The sequence below is a fragment of the Aedes aegypti genome, chromosome 2, assembly GCF_002204515.2.
Source record: "Aedes aegypti strain LVP_AGWG chromosome 2, AaegL5.0 Primary Assembly, whole genome shotgun sequence".
NCBI classification, from domain to species: Eukaryota; Metazoa; Arthropoda; class Insecta; order Diptera; family Culicidae; genus Aedes; species Aedes aegypti.
In genome coordinates this window covers 94,534,855-94,553,058 of record NC_035108.1, presented here as the reverse complement: position 1 = coordinate 94,553,058, position 18,204 = coordinate 94,534,855, and the positions used below count along the sequence as shown (strand labels likewise).

Sequence of the window (18,204 nt, the reverse complement as noted above, 5' to 3'; positions counted from 1 at the left end):
AAAACTAAGATTTAAAATGGTAAAGATTCAATTATGTAACATGACTATGAACGAAACTGACAATTTATGAAGTCATAAACATTTCGAAAACAACTGAAAGTTTCCCCCGAAGAACCAAACTAGAGTAGAAAAACTCCCTGATTGCAGTAGACTTCCATCATCATCCATCTTCGCACCCTAACTGTCTGCCGTATCCCACCATCAATTCTCATCGCTATACCAAAAAGTCAAAGCAGAAAAAAGAAAGTTTCCATCAGCTTCTTCCCACGAAACTTCCGGTCACGTCCTGTATATATACGAAAAGGAAGTCGATGACGGTGCGGTGCAATTGCGGAAACAAATTGTTTCACAGTTGAGTGAGCATCGTTCGTCGCTGTCGGTGAAAGAAAAGTTTATGCGACGGACCTGCTGCCTTGTAGAAGATATCACCGCACAACAACTCGACAAGTCTGGGCTGGGAGGCAAAAATTTAAATTTAGTGGGTTTTTAATGGCGGCCCACGTCCCGGCCCTCGGTGGGAGGTAAATTGTTGTATGTCCTAGAGCAGTGTTTCTCAAACTGGTTTTGACTTTCGCCCCCTTGAGAACAACTATTTTCAATTGACCCCCTAATATGTAAGAAACCTTTTTAGAAACAAATGCTTTTCAATTCAAATTTTCGCTCTTTGGGAACCACTGTCCTAGACTGAGTGAGGAGAGCACACAAAGTTCCCACGCGTGTGCGACGGTAAAACACATTTTTGTGATGGCAATAAAATTCCGGCTTTGATGGTGCACGCTATTCAAATCAGGGAAAAGGTACCGAGAGGACTAACGCATTTTTGTTCAAGGCTGTTGTACCTGTTTGCCTAATCGATTGCAATACTTTGTAATGGACCCGAAGAAAGAGATCGGATATGGGATCAAAATATGTTTAATCGGATGCAACAAGTTTGGGGCGTGGGAAAAAACTAGAACTACGAACAGTTGGGCGTTGATCTAAAACAATGTTGCTCTTTCAGAAAAAAACATCCATGTGCTGGTTCTAATAGTAAAAGTTGACCCGTGACTCCGGCAAAGTTCGATGACAGTGCAAAAAGCACTTCAAACTCGGTGCACGTATTAACATGCTTTGTCAATATGGTCGTCGTCATCGTCATGCTGTCAGCTTTGGATGGACACAACGTATTACGAGTAAACGACATCAACCGTCAAGAGTTGAGCGGGATTATGTCTGACGATGGCGCTTCTGGACTAGTTACCATGGGAATAAAAATCGAATCAGTAGCAGCTATCAAGTCTCGGGTTGATCACTCGACTACGCTAATCAAATGTGTTTGCTCGTTTATTCGATGAGATCTAATTGCTAATTGGTCGCATAGCTCGATATTTCAGTGGCAATTTTTGAGCAAACATGCCTTTTTGGCGTTATTGCATTTTACTTAACTTTATCGCTAATGTGATAATAGTACAAGAATATGCTTGTGTGATTTTATTTTCAAAAGTCATTGTTCTTCTAAAGTTAACTTCTGAGTGGTAAAAATAGATAATGTTCTGACCACAGTGCTTAAAACCCGACGGAAAACAAAAATTTTGGTTTGAAGTGAAGCGCGGTCAACCGTTTGTCGTCCTTTTGCTTTACACTCCTGTGCAATAGTTTTGAATCAATTCCTAAGAACATATAAAAGTGATCGCAGTAGGCAGCGCGCGCGAACGGATGTGTTGAAAATTTATCTGTCACGTTTTTATCGTCTCTGCAAATTACTAGATTCGGCTGGTGAAAACAGTGAAACGACTGGTGCAGTTTGTGAAAAAAGCGAAAATGAAACGGTTATTCTGCACGCTTTCTGTTGGGCAGTGTTTCGTTAAAGCCCAAGCGGAAGGTGAAAATGCATCTTAGCTGGATCTCAAATTTTCGGGGGCACGGATCTGGAGAGCCGGACAGCGGATCGGGCTGAGAGCTTGATCGAATCCTCGCTCGCTGGTGGTAACCAATCGATAAGGTTTTCTGCTTAAGGGGACACGGGAGACCGTGTTATTTTCCCTATCTTTTGTCTCACTCTCATCGGCGTAGCTAGGATTTTTTTCTGGAGGGGGCCCAGGGCAGCAAATACTTGTTTTTCAAAAGTACTGTCAACAGCAATAAGTAGGATTTTCACAAATTTCGTAATTTCAACGGATTTTTATTTATTTATTATTTTGTTTCATTTCACGGCACATCAGTGATATTTGTTATTTTCAATTTCCATTTTTTCATTTTTTTGAAGAGATTTCTCTGAGAATTCCTACGGAGATTTGTTCATGAATTGTTTTCGTAGTTTTCAGTGCTTTCTCAAAGAACTTATTTATTAGTTTTTACTGAGTTTGCCCTGGGATTCCAACGGAAAATCATTTCCAGGCTTTCTGATCTCACCAGAAAATTTCTCGGATAAATTGGATTAAAAAATCTCTTGAAGAATTCCGCCAGAGAATGCATTAGAAATTCTTTTAATGATTTCTCCTGGAAAGTCCTCTACGTACTTATTACATATACATTCCAATTGTAAGTTCGAAGAATCCTCCAGCAGTTCATTTATAATTTGTTTAGGATTGTTAGAAATTACCTAGAATTTCTCCAAAAAATAGTACAAAAAAGGAGTCTCACCAAAAATGTCTTCAAGATCACTTAGTTAGTAATCCCCCTCAATATTTTTTTATTATTTTTTCAAAAACTTAAACTCTAACATTCCTAGGAAGTTCCTAGCGGAATACGTTCAACTGTTCTTTCACTCTTCCACGAAAATACTCAAATTAGTTCAGGAATTTCTTAAAGAATTATATTATTGTTTACCTAAGATTCTTCCGAAAAATTTACCGGAGATTCTTCCAAGTATTTTCCAGAGATATTTTTCTTTACATTTTCTTTACCAAATGGGAATTTTCAAAGAAAGTGTTCATCAAAGTTACAGTTCCATCAAGTATTTCTTCGGGCTGTAGAAATAACTCCAATTGTTTTCAAATGGTAATCTCAGGATTCTTCCATAAATAACATTTAAAAATGTATCCGCTATCCATATTATTTTTTTTCAGTGATTGCTTTACAAACTCCTCCTACGAATCACTCCATAAAAAGTAAACATACAAAAAAATTGAAAGACCTTTTTTGGTTTTTTAATAATTGCAGCTTAAAAATAATTCGAGACAAATTACTAAATTCCTGTCGTAAAATTCAAGTAATATATCGTAGAATTTCTGAAATTTGTTGACAATGTATTTCAGAGAAAAAATGTCCATGCAGGATTAACTACAAAAATTCTTGCTCTTTTTCCTTCGTCTTCTATAACAGAAAATGATTGTTGTTAATGGATGGAATTTCAACTGAAAGTATTTGTTACTTAAAGCTTACATAACATTTTGTATGAACTCGACAGATTTTTCTGAGTGTTCAACAACACCTAAAAATATTTTTTTCAGAAATGCCTTTGAGAAGTTATTTATGGAAATTTCAAACACAGATTTCAGCTTGTTTCAAGAAAATGTAAATGAGCTTCATATATTCAATTCCAAGTTTGTTGGGTAAACTTGATGTTTAATATGTGAAGCTCATTTACATTTTCTTGAATCACCAATTTTGTCGGCTCCAATAGGTCGGCACATAATTCCAATAAAGACTCGATTTATATCCAAACCCTTGATACATAGGAGAGAATGGAATGTAATCATCTGCCGAAATCCATTTTTTTTGCCAGCAGGACATTGCATGTGACTTGTCGATCATAAACACTGCCTTACATAGCGTCCACATGACAAGCGAGTCCGCTTTCTCACTACCCGGAATCGAACAATATGAAGGAACCCATACCAAAGTGATAGTGACATAACACAGTGCCACACACAAAATGTAAACCAGATTTCGACTGCAGTTCTCGAAAGTACACACCCATACTAGCAAATCCTTGTTCGGGTTTTGAATGATTAGGGAAAGTGTACCAGTTATGGCCATAGTGGTCCCCTATTTGGCTTTATGTGAAATTTCGATAACTTTTACATTTTTAATCTTTTTGAATGTTTTAACATCAAGTATCATCCTTTATCTTACTCCTAAACCAAACGAAACTTTTCAAATTGTGAACAAATTTAAGTTTTTACGTATGGCGAAATAGGGAACCACTATGGCCATAATTGATACAACTACCCTAGTTCAAAATTTGGAGATACGTTATTTTTAGCTAGATTTTCCTTAGTAAGGCTATATCTTAAAAACTATTGGGAATCCCTCAATACAATCTTTGGTCGAAATGTTTTTCATACAAAAATGCACATCTTTTGTGAACATTCTCTTCGATTCGTAGTGTTTTAGTGCAAAATCTCCGAAAAAAGACAATTTTTCACAATTTTTGGTCATAATTCATGACCGTTTTCCACAAAAATATGCTCCTATCCTATATCCTAACACAAGCAACATTGCAGTTTGACATGTTTGTGTACAAAATACAAGAGCACGAAAACTGAAGTGGAAATATGTCAAAAAAAGAAGAAAGATCGTTTGAAGCTTATCAACATGTTCAGTAAAGTTGCATGTGCAACAGTTGTGTTTGGAATAATAGTAGTGAAAGCCTGGTTTCATACAAAAGGCTCAACTTTAACATACTGTAACTTTGTTTCCCTTTGAGCAATCGGCATGAAATTTTCAAAGACAATCACAAATATGCTCAATTTCATCGAAATTTTTTAGAGCACCGGTAAAAAGTTAAGCACCAGGTGAATTCACTCACACTAGTAGTAGTTTTAATAATTTTTATATCTGTTGTATTTTGAGTTTTAAAATGTTTCTTCATTCATCAACAATTTCAACAATTTCCATTCAAGCTACAATATGAATGAAATGTATGAATGTTTTTAATGATACATTGCACTTACGTGCCGCAAAAGTAGTTCTCCATTAACTGGTTTTTCATAATCTCAAGCGCTATAAAGCATTGCGGAGCCAATTTCATCATGTAACCAAATTAGGTTTTGTAGCACAATTTTGTGGATAGTTTGGTGAATCCATGTACTCACGATTCAAATTATTTTATATACATCTCATTGATATATGTTGTGTATTGAAGCGCAAGTAATACTGTAGGGCATGAGATTTCGGTTATGGGTAGCGATCCGTTATACTTTTTAAGTTGTCAATGGAGTGCATGGTACAAATTTACGACGTAGAAAGCAGCAGTACAAAATGGATGAAAATAATGCAAAGTGTAGAGAATCTGTTATTATTTTGTTTGATTGAATTCAAAATCTTAGCACTTACAGAGTAAAATTTTGAATGCTTGTCTTCGTCAGCTTGGAAAACTGTGTGTAGCTTCCGAAGTACTTCGTTTGCCTTCACTGGTTATAGCGGCTAGTGAATCCATGTACTAAGTGTGTACCATATATATTTTTTTTAATTATAACCTTTAACCCCAAATTCCATTATCCCGAATGTCATAAACCTGAGACCATCACCTCGAGTTCCAGTTTCTAGCATGGCATTAACTCTAATCCATTAGCACAGAGTAATGGTCATTACATATTCGGAGCAATATCATTCGGCGTAATGGTGCGTTAAGTATGATGACAATCAGGTTAATGGCATTCGGAAAAATGAAATTCGGAATCATGGGGTAGAATCTTCTCAATAGAGTTTGAATGTGAGTATTGATTTTTAAGAAAAACAAGTAAAATTAAGCTATGCAAGGGTAAATATTCAATGAAACTAATTAATAACGAATATTTCTTACTTTTCTTAAGCGTATTTCAATTATTGAAGGGCCCTCTTCACGAGACGACTTGAGAATGGGTTGATGAATATATATAACTCAGTGGCGCAACCAAGGGGGGGTTTTGGAGGTCAAATCCCCCCCCAGAGCTACAATATATAAGAATTACCAAAAATATTTTTGAAATTCAACTCTGCAATCCATAAACACTGGAGCAGTAGGTTAAATACTGAAGATTTTCGACGAGAAGTTTGTCAAGCATACATATGTATGTAAATTGACATCTTTTTTTAAAGCTGATTGATGCAAAGTCGGATGCTTCTGATTTTAGTCGGCTTTGCATTTAGCCAAATTGTATGACTCTCAGAGAGTACGTGGATTCCTGGAGAAGCAATTCTTTAGTTTCGATGATTTGAAATAAAAATCTTAAGTGGATCCGTTTGGAATCCGGAAAACCACAAATATTCGTCTTCAAGCTGGGAATGCTTTAATGCAATAGTGATTTGCATCCTACCAACTGCTAATAATGATCGCAAAGCTTCTTACAGTGACGTTGCAAAGTTTGAAAACGTGTAGTTATTGAACGCTATAACGCTAAATAAAGCTTGGATAAACTTTCGAACAAACTACGAAGGCTGTAGTATTAATCAAAATCAGAGTATTGTAATCTCGTTTGACCAACCATATTCAATATGCAAAGTCCCCGTTAGTTTTTGTAAGGAACGGAATATTTTTTGGGATTATTCTATTCATAACAAGCGTATTTTAGAAAACTTTTGGAAATTTTACCAATTGACAACAGATTTCCTTTGGCTAGTTTATATAAAAATGCATGCCTAGGGACGTTCTTGTTTATAATTATTTGCTTGAAATGTTTTACCTTCGTTTTACTTAAAAAAAAAAACATTGTCTTCAATTTTATTAAACCCCCCCTAGAGCCAATTCCTGGTTGCGCTACTGATATAACTCATTCACTATTGTATTCATCCAGGGCTCTAACGTGTTTGTGTGATCGATAAGAACGGGAGACCTACAGGTAATATTGTAAATTTGTGAAAAAACTAAATGTAGTATCTCAAAAGTATTGATAGTGGTCTGGAGTGCCATAGTTTTGCCAATAGTGCATTACTCAGTAATTAAAGTTTGAGTTCTGAGGCAGTGAAAATTTTACCGGAACAGCCGAGGGGACAGGTAGTTCGACTATAATAATATTGAATGAATAATGATAAAAATACAAAATTGGCTCCGTAAAGCGAAATTATAGCGCTTGAGCCTTTGAAAAATCAGTTAACTGTGAAATAATTTTACGGCATGTAAGGACAATGTGGCATTGAAAACATGTGAGCATGCTTGACTGTATTAGATAGAATGCAAAATTAATCTATTTAAATTAGTGTTTTTAATGGTTACACCTCCAAAAGGGCGAAACTCGTCGATCTTCTTATTCAAAACTCAGCTCAGAAGATACAAATAACTAAATAAAAAATAAAAAAATAAACTTTGAACCAAATGTTGGTGGTATATTTTGTCGGCGATAATCACGGTGGTATATTTTGTCTGATCACCCGCCTAAATATCTCAGATTTATTTCGAATTTTTAGATTTTGGAAACAATCAGAAGGACGTAACTACAGTATTTTTTTTTTTTAATTTTGCCCAGACATACAGCCTAGCTACAGAAAACGGCTGGTGAGCACAGATTTGATGGAGGTTTTTTTCTTATAATCTCGAGAGTACCGTGGCTGTATAAAGAAAAAATTAAGTCGCAATATTAAAAAGAATGTAACTCCGAATTTCAAACAAATCTTTCATAATCTTTTTTTTTTACATTCATTGAGCTCAAATTAATAGACACTGTGAATTTCTGTGCTACTATAAAAGAATTTGATACGCAATAATCCCCTTAGCAATAGCTGGAATCTGAAGAAAATGTGTTACCATCTAAAAACAGAAATACAAATTTTGTCAGTTCATAACAAATTTAAAGGATTTATGAAAAAAAGTCAAAAGATAAAAGGTCGAAAGGACAAAAGTTCGAAGCGAAATGAGAAAGAACAAAATTCAGAATTATCGATACATATACGAGATAATTTCACACCAAGCAAACAAATTTGGCCCTTTGGTCCTTGATGATTGTCATGAAATTAAGTCAATGAAAAGTTTTCGAACACAGATTCATCGTGTAGAAAACTATCGCGAAAATTGTTATATAACTACAAATAATTGCGCTACTTCAAAAATTCCTTAGAGTTGAATAAAACTTGAAACAATTTTGATCTAACCATGATTGGTCCAAATGTAAAAAACGCTATCCAGAACGTATTCACAGGATCCTATTCTTAGCACTTTCAATTTATTTTGTCAGTGGGTTTTTTTTTTTTGAAAGCTAAAAAGCACATATTTGGCCACAATACGACGCATATTGATGCGCTTCTTGTTCCAAAGTTTTAGACAATTCGGTCGAGAAAAAAACCCCCATGCCAATCATGAAAGTGTCCAAGTGGTTATGGACCCTTCTGTTTTCAATTTTAACATTTCCGCTTAAAAAGGCTAGCATTCTCTCCAAAAGAAGAAAGAAAACTCAAAAATAATTTTCAACACAATGATCACATGTTACCATTGCATTTAACGTATGTCGTTCATTGACACGTATGTAAAGGCTTCTGACCAACTTCGTCGCAAGCGCTAATTTCCGTCGTATCAAACTTAAAATGTTCCACAACGGCGAATAATCGAACTTACCAAACAATACAGAGTTATTTTTCCAAGTGTATTTTTCACCACTATCGTATGGACGAAGACGTACCTAGCCAAATCTTAAATCGCGGTCGACTGAGCCTCGCGACATGATGAATCAAATTTCCTCCCTCCCCTTATTTGGCTTACTTCTCCGGACGTATATTATAATATGGAACGCGTTCGCACATCTTCACTGAAGGATTTCTTTCCAATAACACGACGTAAACGTTCTTTGAAGCACGAAATTTTAAGAAATTCCGTCAACAATCGCAAATATTTGAAAACGTTAACAATGTTTTTTTTATCGTCCAAACTGAGAAAAAAAAATATGGCGTAAGTGTGCGCGTGATGTTTGGCGTCGAAAACTATAACACTATTAAGCTGTATGTTTATGGGCTAATGAATTTAAATGGAAAGCCACATATTTTATCCCGAGATCAAAATAATCTATTAGCAGTATTTGTATTTTGACCACTCACATTCGCAGTGAACCGTTAGTTGAGAGACGAATCAAAACTGATTGTATGTAACCGAAATAAAATCTGATATGACGGATATAGCGACGGGAAGTGATAATTTCATTGCATTATTCCCAATAAACGATCGAGGGTCATTAAAATCTTATTTCACAAAGTGAAAGCCGTCTTGGGAAAGAATTGTTTGGCATCGGTTTGTACCAGCATAGTTCTCTGGAAAACTGGGAAAAGTGCAGGTCCACACTGATTTCTCAATACAATACAATACAAATTAGCACATCACCTTGCAACATTGAACTGTGACTCAGGTTCATTCTAGTGCACTTAACATTTTAGTTTGGCTAAAAAATATACTATTTTGACAGTATTACAACATGTTATCAATCAGTTTTACCCAATACTGGATATGAATGAAATGGTTATTAGGTACCTTTATGCAGATTTATAGTATTAATCAACTTACCGAATTGGGTGAGAATATGGCCGACAGCTCCAAGTCATCCGAGGTCAGATTGCTGAAACAGAGTAGAACAGAAAAAAAAACAAATTAGTATTCTAAATCATTAAAATAACGCACAAAACTATACTGATGCTCAATAGATGCACTTATTTTTAAAGTGTTTATTAGCACAAGTAGTGACGGATAGGGCGAATTAATATTTTTAAAGCAAATAGAAAAAGAAAAAGGAAACAATAAATAGTGTTCGACCAACTAATCATTTCCTTCAGTGTCGGTAATAGTTAACGGTGAATTAACTTCCAGCGTTCGTTGCTCCGATCCATTTGTGTCGCAACGTGTTTGGAAGTTGCTAAAATTGAAGAGTCATTCTAGCATGCTTCCAGGGGATCAGCCTAATTATCAATTACTAAAAATTATAATTGAACCGAAAAGCGTCAAAACAAGTTGAACCGACCACACATTTAACGGATCAAATTTAATTTCCGTGCTTAATGTGTGTCCGTAATGTGATAGTTTTTTTCCTCTCTATTGATTGAACCATTGATGAGGACCCGGATCGGCCGGCCGTGTTCCGCATATCTCACTGATTAGCCATTTATTACCACCGCCCACAGTAATCATAAAATTGAATTTCATTGGCTTGCAGGGAGAGTGAGTATTTTATAACATGCTGTGACAGTCATGAACAATAACTGCATAATTGATAATTTTCCCACCATTTCCGCATTCCTACTTTGTGTAGCAGACATTTGCGCAGGGAAGCTTCCTTCTAAAAAAAAAACATCCTCGACCAATCCAGGATTCGAACTCAGCTGCGTAGCAGCTTTAACCACGCTCTTAACCGCTGAGCCGAATAAGGCCAAAAAAGTTTGCAGATTTTCGTGAGCATAAAGGAACTTTTAGTTTAATCAATAATTTTGCATCACTAATTTCTGCAAAAACTCCGCTCCATGACAGTTTCCCCATTGCGAAAAAAATTCGTCCATCAGTTTTCAGTCCAATCGCATCTCTGCTCGAGGCTAGTGAGAGCAAAAGCGCAAGTCAATGTTAATTATAGCAGCTTGAACTCCATGACATTCCTCATTGCCGACAGCCGGCGCGCTTTAGCGGGTGCGCATCTCTTTTCGATATAAACTGCCGCCGCCACGATGCTATGTCGCTATATAGCTACTCTAGTGGCGGTGTGGGGCGGCGGACTTTCAATTTGGTTTCTCACAGATCTGTGGAGGAAACAGCCGAAGAGGCAAGACGAAATCAAAGTAATGGCAAATTACCGGTCGGCTTCTGGTCATGTTAGTTGGATTTGAATGGACGATGGATGTAGAGTAGGGTGCGACCGTTTTTAAAATCAAAAGTTGCTGTGCTTTTCTGAATATAAATCACCTCAAGGCTCGAGACACAAATAATAATTTAGGCGGTAGATGTGATTAACTTTAGGGTTATAAAGTATGACCTTCAGTAAAAGTTACAAGACTTTGTTATTCTCAACCAATTTTTAAATTGTAATGAGTCTTCGAGTTGTTCAGTGAATCACCTATAAAAAATAAAAAAACCGAATTTAGTACAGTCAACTCTCCCTAACACGATATTGAAGGGACCATCGAGTTAGGGAGGTATCGAGTTTCATAATACAAAACCAGTGCAACTGCAATCCAAGGGACCATCGAGTTAGACATGAAAACCAACTTTTACTATGGTTCTCTAACTCGATATCGATACAAGGAAAATCAAGTAAAGGAGAGTTAACTGTACTATATAAGTCGAATTTAGTACACAACATCAAAGATGGCCATACAGTTGAGTTCGAAATACACGTATCGGTCAAGGTATACAAAGAAATTAAATGGTTTGCATTTATTGAATATTTTGAAACTTTTAGCACCATTTTCGTCCAAAAATGAATTTATAAAGTTAATTTAAAAAAAAATCAAATTTGTGAAAAACTATGACTAGTATTAGTTAAAGTAGTTTTCTTCAAATTATTTTATTTCACTCACTTACTTTACACTTACCGTGATGCATCAATATCCGGACGCTTAAGCAAGGGCAAATATCCAAACTTAAGTTTGAATAACTAATTCTTGAATAAAATTTAAGTTCAGTTGGTTTACAGACAGTTTTATATTATATCTAGTGTAAGCTAGATATCATACATAAAGCGAATTTGATCCCTAAGTTGTAGTTTGCTATAAACCAATACATGTTCTGAACTCAAAATGAACTCTATAATATATGTATTAATATTTGTAATTGTACCTTCATGGAATAAAGACTAGTTCTAAGAATCGGTGCGTTTTTCGGTAGATTCGAAAAGTCTTTGAGTACGATAGATTTATACTAGGTAACAGTGATAAATTTTAAGTTCAAAATTACATGAAAATCACTGATATAATGAGGTATGTCTTATCCTTAAATCCGGACACCAGGAGCAAGCCTTGTATTTAAATTCGGACACTTTCGAATCAAAATTCGGACAGCTGCACATAACATAACATAAAAAAGTGTAGTTTTTCAAAAGCATAGCTTTAATCGGTATTTAACCTCATTCATAAGGACTTTAAGCATAAACGAGCTCCAATCATGTATGAATGGAAGAGAAATATGTTTAAGCTTTGTTTACCTCACCTTAAGCCAAAGAAATCCGATTTGGCGCTATTGGTTCGATTTGTTGCGTTGATAATTCAAATCGATCATTTTAAGGCATTCAAACGACATTCTGTTCACTAATAACATGTTTTACAATAAAGTTGTCGTAATATTGTGTTAATATTATTCAATTATACGTTCGAACAAGTAAAACATACCCCTTTAATGTCCGAAAACTTCAACTGCTTATTTCTAGTATATTTTAAGACCACGATGTAACCAAATCCTTCAATAATCGCTGCTTTCACTTTTATGTTGCAAGCACCAATCAAATAATATAATTTAAGCACGTTTTCACTAACTGAATATTGTGAAACGTTTGAAAAATTGATTTAGCACACACCAACAGAATGACGTCGAAATGGGGGAACATTTTTGTTTTTATTTTTATAAATTATCTGGCATTGGTAACTAGATAAGAATGATAGTGGACTGATCAGTAGTGTTAACAGTAAAAGTTATGTGTTAAAGCATACATAATAACATTAAATTTTACTCCTAACTGATGAATATTATGAATGTCCGGATTTTAATTCACCACGATACTTTAATTCTTTTATTTTACCTACTTTGTTACTAATAAAATGAACTTGTTCGACCACGACTTCGTTAAAATTTCTTTATTTGACCTTAGAAAACAATCTTATTAATTTTAAACAGTGTGAAACCAAATTTCGGTAAATAAGAAACCCACAAAATCATTTGAATTTGTCTTTTTTTTTATTAATCTATGCTTTTAGGTAGCTTTTTTATAAAATAAGTGAATCAAAACAAAATATAGTGCTGAACGGTTTTATCAGCTTTTTGACTCGATTTTGTCAGCCTATTTAGAATATAATATTTTTCGTCTTGTTTTACCGTGTTTACACTGAAACTGATCCAATATGATGAAATTTGACATCAGGGTGCGTCTATAAATTACGTTACGCAAAATAAGACTTTTCAAAATCTTCCCATCCGAACAGATAAAATGATTTAATGTCAATGTAGTGTAAACTGAAGAGCAGAAAAATGTTAACCTATATAATTATGCATTTATTTTTTAACTAAGAATTGAAATTTACGTTTATTTTGATACTTCTAATATGTGTATGAGAATAAACTTAAATATACTACATTTTTAGCTGTGCATTCCATATAAAATATTTCAAAAATATGGTATGGATCGTCACGTTTTGCAGAAGTGACTCCCTATCCATAAAAGCGTGATGTGTTTTATGGACGACCGCTCATAAGCTTTAATTTATAATAATGAGCAATTTTCGCGGAAACCAGGCCGCCATCGGCACCCATCGTTAGAATATAATTTTATGTCACTGATCGCTAGTATAAGCTAAAACTAGAGGATGGTCACTACACTTTTTTATTTTAAATTGAGGGGAGGGATTAACATCGATTTCTCTTCATCGATCCTATCTTCTGTGAATAAAAGTGACAAGCTGCAAATTTGTCAGCATTTTTTCACCTTAGGATGCAAGATTGCATTGCTGTCAAGCGATGTAAAGTGAAAAATGCTAACAAACTTACAACTTGTAACCTTTATTCACAGAAGAGAGGATCAATGAAGAGAAATCTTACGCTCTTATTCTAGCGACTTACGCTCTTATTCTAGCGACTTACGCTCTTATTCTAGCACACGCTTGAGATGTAAATCAGAGTGAATTTAAATAAGAGTGTTTATTGCCCATTGCACGGCGACGTCATCAGAAAATCTCTCTCTTTCTCTCCTTCAAGAAATCTGAAAACAATGGTGCCAGTACCTGTCAAAGTTAACAGGTACTGGCACTATTGTTTTTAAGGTATGTTGAAGAGCGAAAAAGAGAGAATTTTGCCGTGAAATGCCTAATTGGCAAAACATTATTTATTTTATTTAGTTGGTGTTACATCAATTAATTTGATAAAACCTCGTTAACGATGTTACGCCAATTTACTCGGTCCAAGGCTGTGTCTCTCCAACCTCGATTTTGGCCCACGTTCTCCAGATCTTGTTGCACCTGATCAAGCCACCTCGCTCGCTGTGCTCCCCGCCTTCTTGTGCCAACCGGATTCGACGCGAACACCATCTTTGCAGGATTGTTGTCCGGTAGTCTTGCAACATGCCCTGCCCAGCGCACCCTTCCGGCTTTCGCAACCTTCTGGATACTTGGTTCGCCGTAGAGCCTAGCGAGCTCGTGGTTCATTCTCCGCCGCCACACACCGTTCTCCTGCACTCCGCCAAAGATCGTCCTAAGCACCCTTCGTTCGAACACTCCAAGTGCTTGCAGGTCCTCTTCCAGCATGGTCCATGCTTCATGTCCATAGAGGATCACCGGTCTTATAAGCGTTTTGTACATGGTACATTTGGTGCGGGGGTGAATCTTTCTCGACCGCAGCTTCTTCTGGAGCCCATAGTAGGCGCGACTTCCACTGATGATGCGTCTCCGTATTTCACGGCTAACGTTGTTATCAGCCGTTAACAAGGATCCGAGGTAGACGAACTCATCAACCACCTCAAAAGTATCCCCGTCTATCGTAACACTGCTTCCCAGGCGGGCTCTGTCGCGCTCGGTTCCGCCTATCAGCATGTACTTTGTTTTTGACGCATTCACCACCAGGCCGACTTTTGTCGCTTCACGTTTCAGGCGGGTGTACAGGTCTGCCACCGTTCCAAATGTTCTGCCGACAATATCCATATCATCCGCGAAGCAAACAAATTGGCTGGATCTCGTGAAAATCGTACCTCGGTTATTGAACCCGGCTCTCCGCATGGCACCTTCTAGCGCGATGTTGAACAGCAGGCATGAAAGTCTATCACCCTGTCGAAGTCCCCGGCGGGATTCGAACGAACTGGAATGTTCACCCGAAATCTTCACGCTATTCTGCACACCGTCCATCGTTGCTCTTATTAGTCTTGTGAGCTTCCCGGGAAAGCTGTACTCGTCCATGATTTTCCATAGCTCTTCGCGGTCGATGCTATCATAAGCCGCTTTGAAATCGATGAACAGGTGATGCGTTGGGACTTGGTATTCACGGCATTTCTGGAGGATTTGCCGTAAAGTGAAGATTTGGTGCGTTGTCGAGCGGCCGTTGATGAAACCAGCTTGATAACTTCCCACAAACTCATTTGTTATTGGTGATAGACGACGGAAGATAATCTGGGATAGCACTTTGTAGGCGGCATTCAGGATAGTGATCGCACGATAGTTTTCACATTCCAGTTTGTCGCCCTTCTTGTAGATGGGGCATATGACCCCTTGCTTCCACTCCTCCGGCAGCTGTTCGGTTTCCCAGATTCTGACAATCAGCCGGTGCAGACAGGCGGCCAACCTCTCCGGGCCCATTTTGATGAGTTCAGCTCCAATACCATCTTTACCAGCGGCCTTATTATTCTTCAGCTGGCTGATGGCATCCTTAACTTCCCTCAATGTGGGGGCAGGTTGGTTTCCTTCATCCGCCGTGCTGACGTAGTCACTTCCTCCGCTGTCGTGACCCTCGTCGCCTGTGTTCTCCGTGCCATTCAGGTGTTCATCGTAGTGCTGCTTCCACCTTTCAATCACCTCACGTCCGTCCGTCAAGATGCTTCCGTCCTTATCCCTACACATTTCGGCACGCGGCACGAAGCCTTTTCGGGATGCGTTGAGCTTCTCGTAGAACTTTCGCGTTTCTTGTGAACGATGCAGCTGTTCCATTTCTTCACATTCCGCTTCTTCCAGGCGGCGCTTTTTGTCCCGGAATAGGCGGGTTTGCTGCTTCCGTTTTCTTTTATATCGCTCCACGTTTTGTCGCGTTCCTTGCTGCAGCATTGCAGCCCGCGCTGCATCCTTCTCCTCCAAAACCTGCCTGCATTCTTCGCCGAATCAATCGTTACATGTCCTCCTTTCCACGTACCCGACGATGCTCTCGGCTGCGTTGTTGATGGCTGCTTTTATGTTGCTCCAGCAGTCCTCAAGAGGGGCTTCGTCGAGCTCGCCCTCTTCCGGCAACGCTACCTCGAGATGCTGCGCGTATGCGGCAGCGACGTTCGGTTGGGCCAGTCGCGCTAGGTTATACCGAGGCGGGCGTCGATACCGTACATTGTTGATGACGGATAGTTTTTGGCGCAGTTTCACCATCACTAGAAAGTGATCAGAGTCGATGTTAGCGCCACGATAGGTTTTGACGTCGGTTATGTCGGAGAAGTGCCGTCCATCGATCAAAACGTGGTCGATTTGTGATTCCGTCTGCAGTGGTGATCTCCAGGTGTATCGATACGGGAGGCTGTGCTGGAAGTAGGTGCTGCGAATGGCCATGTTCTTGGAGGCGGCAAAATCTATCAGTCGTAGGCCGTTCTCGTTCGTCAGCCGGTGGGCGCTGAACCTTCCAATCGTCGGTCTGAACTCCTCCTCCTGGCCAACCTGAGCGTTCAAATCTCCTATGATGATCTTGACGTCGTGGCTTGGGCTGCGGTCGTACTCGCGTTCGAGCTGCGCGTAAAATGCGTCCTTGTCATCATCAGTGCTTCCGGAGTGAGGGCTATGCACGTTTATGATGCTGAAGTTGAAGAACCGGCCTTTGAGCCTCAACTTGCACATTCTTTCGTTGATCGGCCACCACCCGATCACACGCCTTTGCATATCACCCATCACTATAAAAGCTGTTCCCAGCTCACGTGTGTTGCCGCAGCTCTGGTAGAAGGTATGATTACCTCTGAACGTTCGCACCATCGAACCTGTCCAGCACACCTCCTGCAGCGCTACGATGTCTAAACCGCGGGTCTTCAGTACATCGGAGAGTATGCGTGTGCTTCCGATGAAGTTGAGAGATTTGCAGTTCCACGCACCGAGTTTCCAATCGCTAGTCCATTTCCGTTGTTCCGGTCCGTATTCTCTCGTTGACGTTCCTGTGCTGATGTGTTTTTACGGTTGGCTTGCAGGGCCTGACACCAACCCCCTAGATTTCCGGAGGACCATTCCCCCTAAATGTTCGGAGGGCCATAGTGCGCAGTTTAGCTTAGAGTCCTTCTCTGGCACTCGGACGATGACCAGCCGCCCCTGACATGGGGAACAGACGCTGTTGTGAGCCGCTCCTAACATGGAGTACAGACGCTCGAGGTTTGCAGAAGCAAAAGCAAAAGCAAACCCCCCCTTCCCTGTCAGCATACGACCAAAGTTCCCACCGGGGGTTGGTTACCCGATCTTCCCTAAGGTTACTCGTACCCCGGCCAGTACCGCGAGGAGGTAGGGATAGGAGTTGCTGGGCAAGAGGCTAAGAACCGCACAGAGGGGTCTATTTTATTCCTTCAGGTACGCGAGGTACCAATTGGCAAAACATAAAAAGAGTGAGAAGCAGTGACAGCAAAAAAGGTGAGAAAAGCTTTGAGTGGAAGGATTGAAATTTGTGTGACATTCTTATCAGAAAGACTATTTGAACAGAAAGAGTGGATAAATAGTTTTTTTCTTGGATTCCTGCAATTATTTCATCAGAAAGATTCAAGTCAGGGACGAAAAAAATCATGCCTATCATTGAATTTATGCCACCATCAAAGTAACCGCACCACCACCAATATGATTGTACCAATGAAGATGGCACAAAAGTACCGTTTTGACTCATATTCCGAACACTTAAGGCCAGCAGTGACTTCAAATGCATCTGATTGGCATAAATTGGCTGATATTTGTGTATATTTCAATTTCTTCGCAAAGTCTAACTGTTAGATTTTGGGTGTACCAATAATAATGTTGATTTAATTAGTTTTAGTATTGTTTTAACGTAAAAGTATGGAACAACATTTTGATTCAAATACCGAACACTGTGTTTATTCTGTCTCATATTTCGAACACCTTGATTCAAATTCCGAACAGCATCAATAAATCATATTCAAATGAATTATTGCGCATATAAACTGATCTGAGCTTAAGTAGATGAAAAAACCGAATTTAGTACTATACCATTTAATTCCACTAGAGTTAACTCTAGTGGAATTAAATGGTATAGTACTAAATTCGGTTTTTTCATCTACTTATAGGTATTCTACTAAACAGCTCGAAGATTTATTATGATCTGAGCTTATTCTACTGGTCTCAAGCTAGAGAATCATCACTACTCCCGCGATATAAATTAAATTGGAGACGTTAAAATTGAATTGCAATTGACTGCCATTTTCTTGATATTTGGTGACATATTTTAACGAAACATTTCAACCAAATTGCCATACAAAA

At 38.3% G+C, this 18,204-nt stretch overlaps 1 protein-coding gene across 2 annotated transcripts in view; it reads right to left on the bottom strand.

Moving 5' to 3' along the window:
- The window catches only part of LOC5577573, a 1,170,395-nt gene that overhangs the window by 101,110 nt on the left and 1,051,081 nt on the right, over positions 1 to 18,204 (bottom strand). For both annotated transcript variants that reach the window (XM_021841556.1, XM_021841555.1), the window contains exon 10: positions 9,386 to 9,437. In XM_021841556.1, the coding sequence (XP_021697248.1) occupies positions 9,386 to 9,437 (52 nt within the window). The remainder of the gene's footprint in view (positions 1 to 9,385; positions 9,438 to 18,204) is intronic.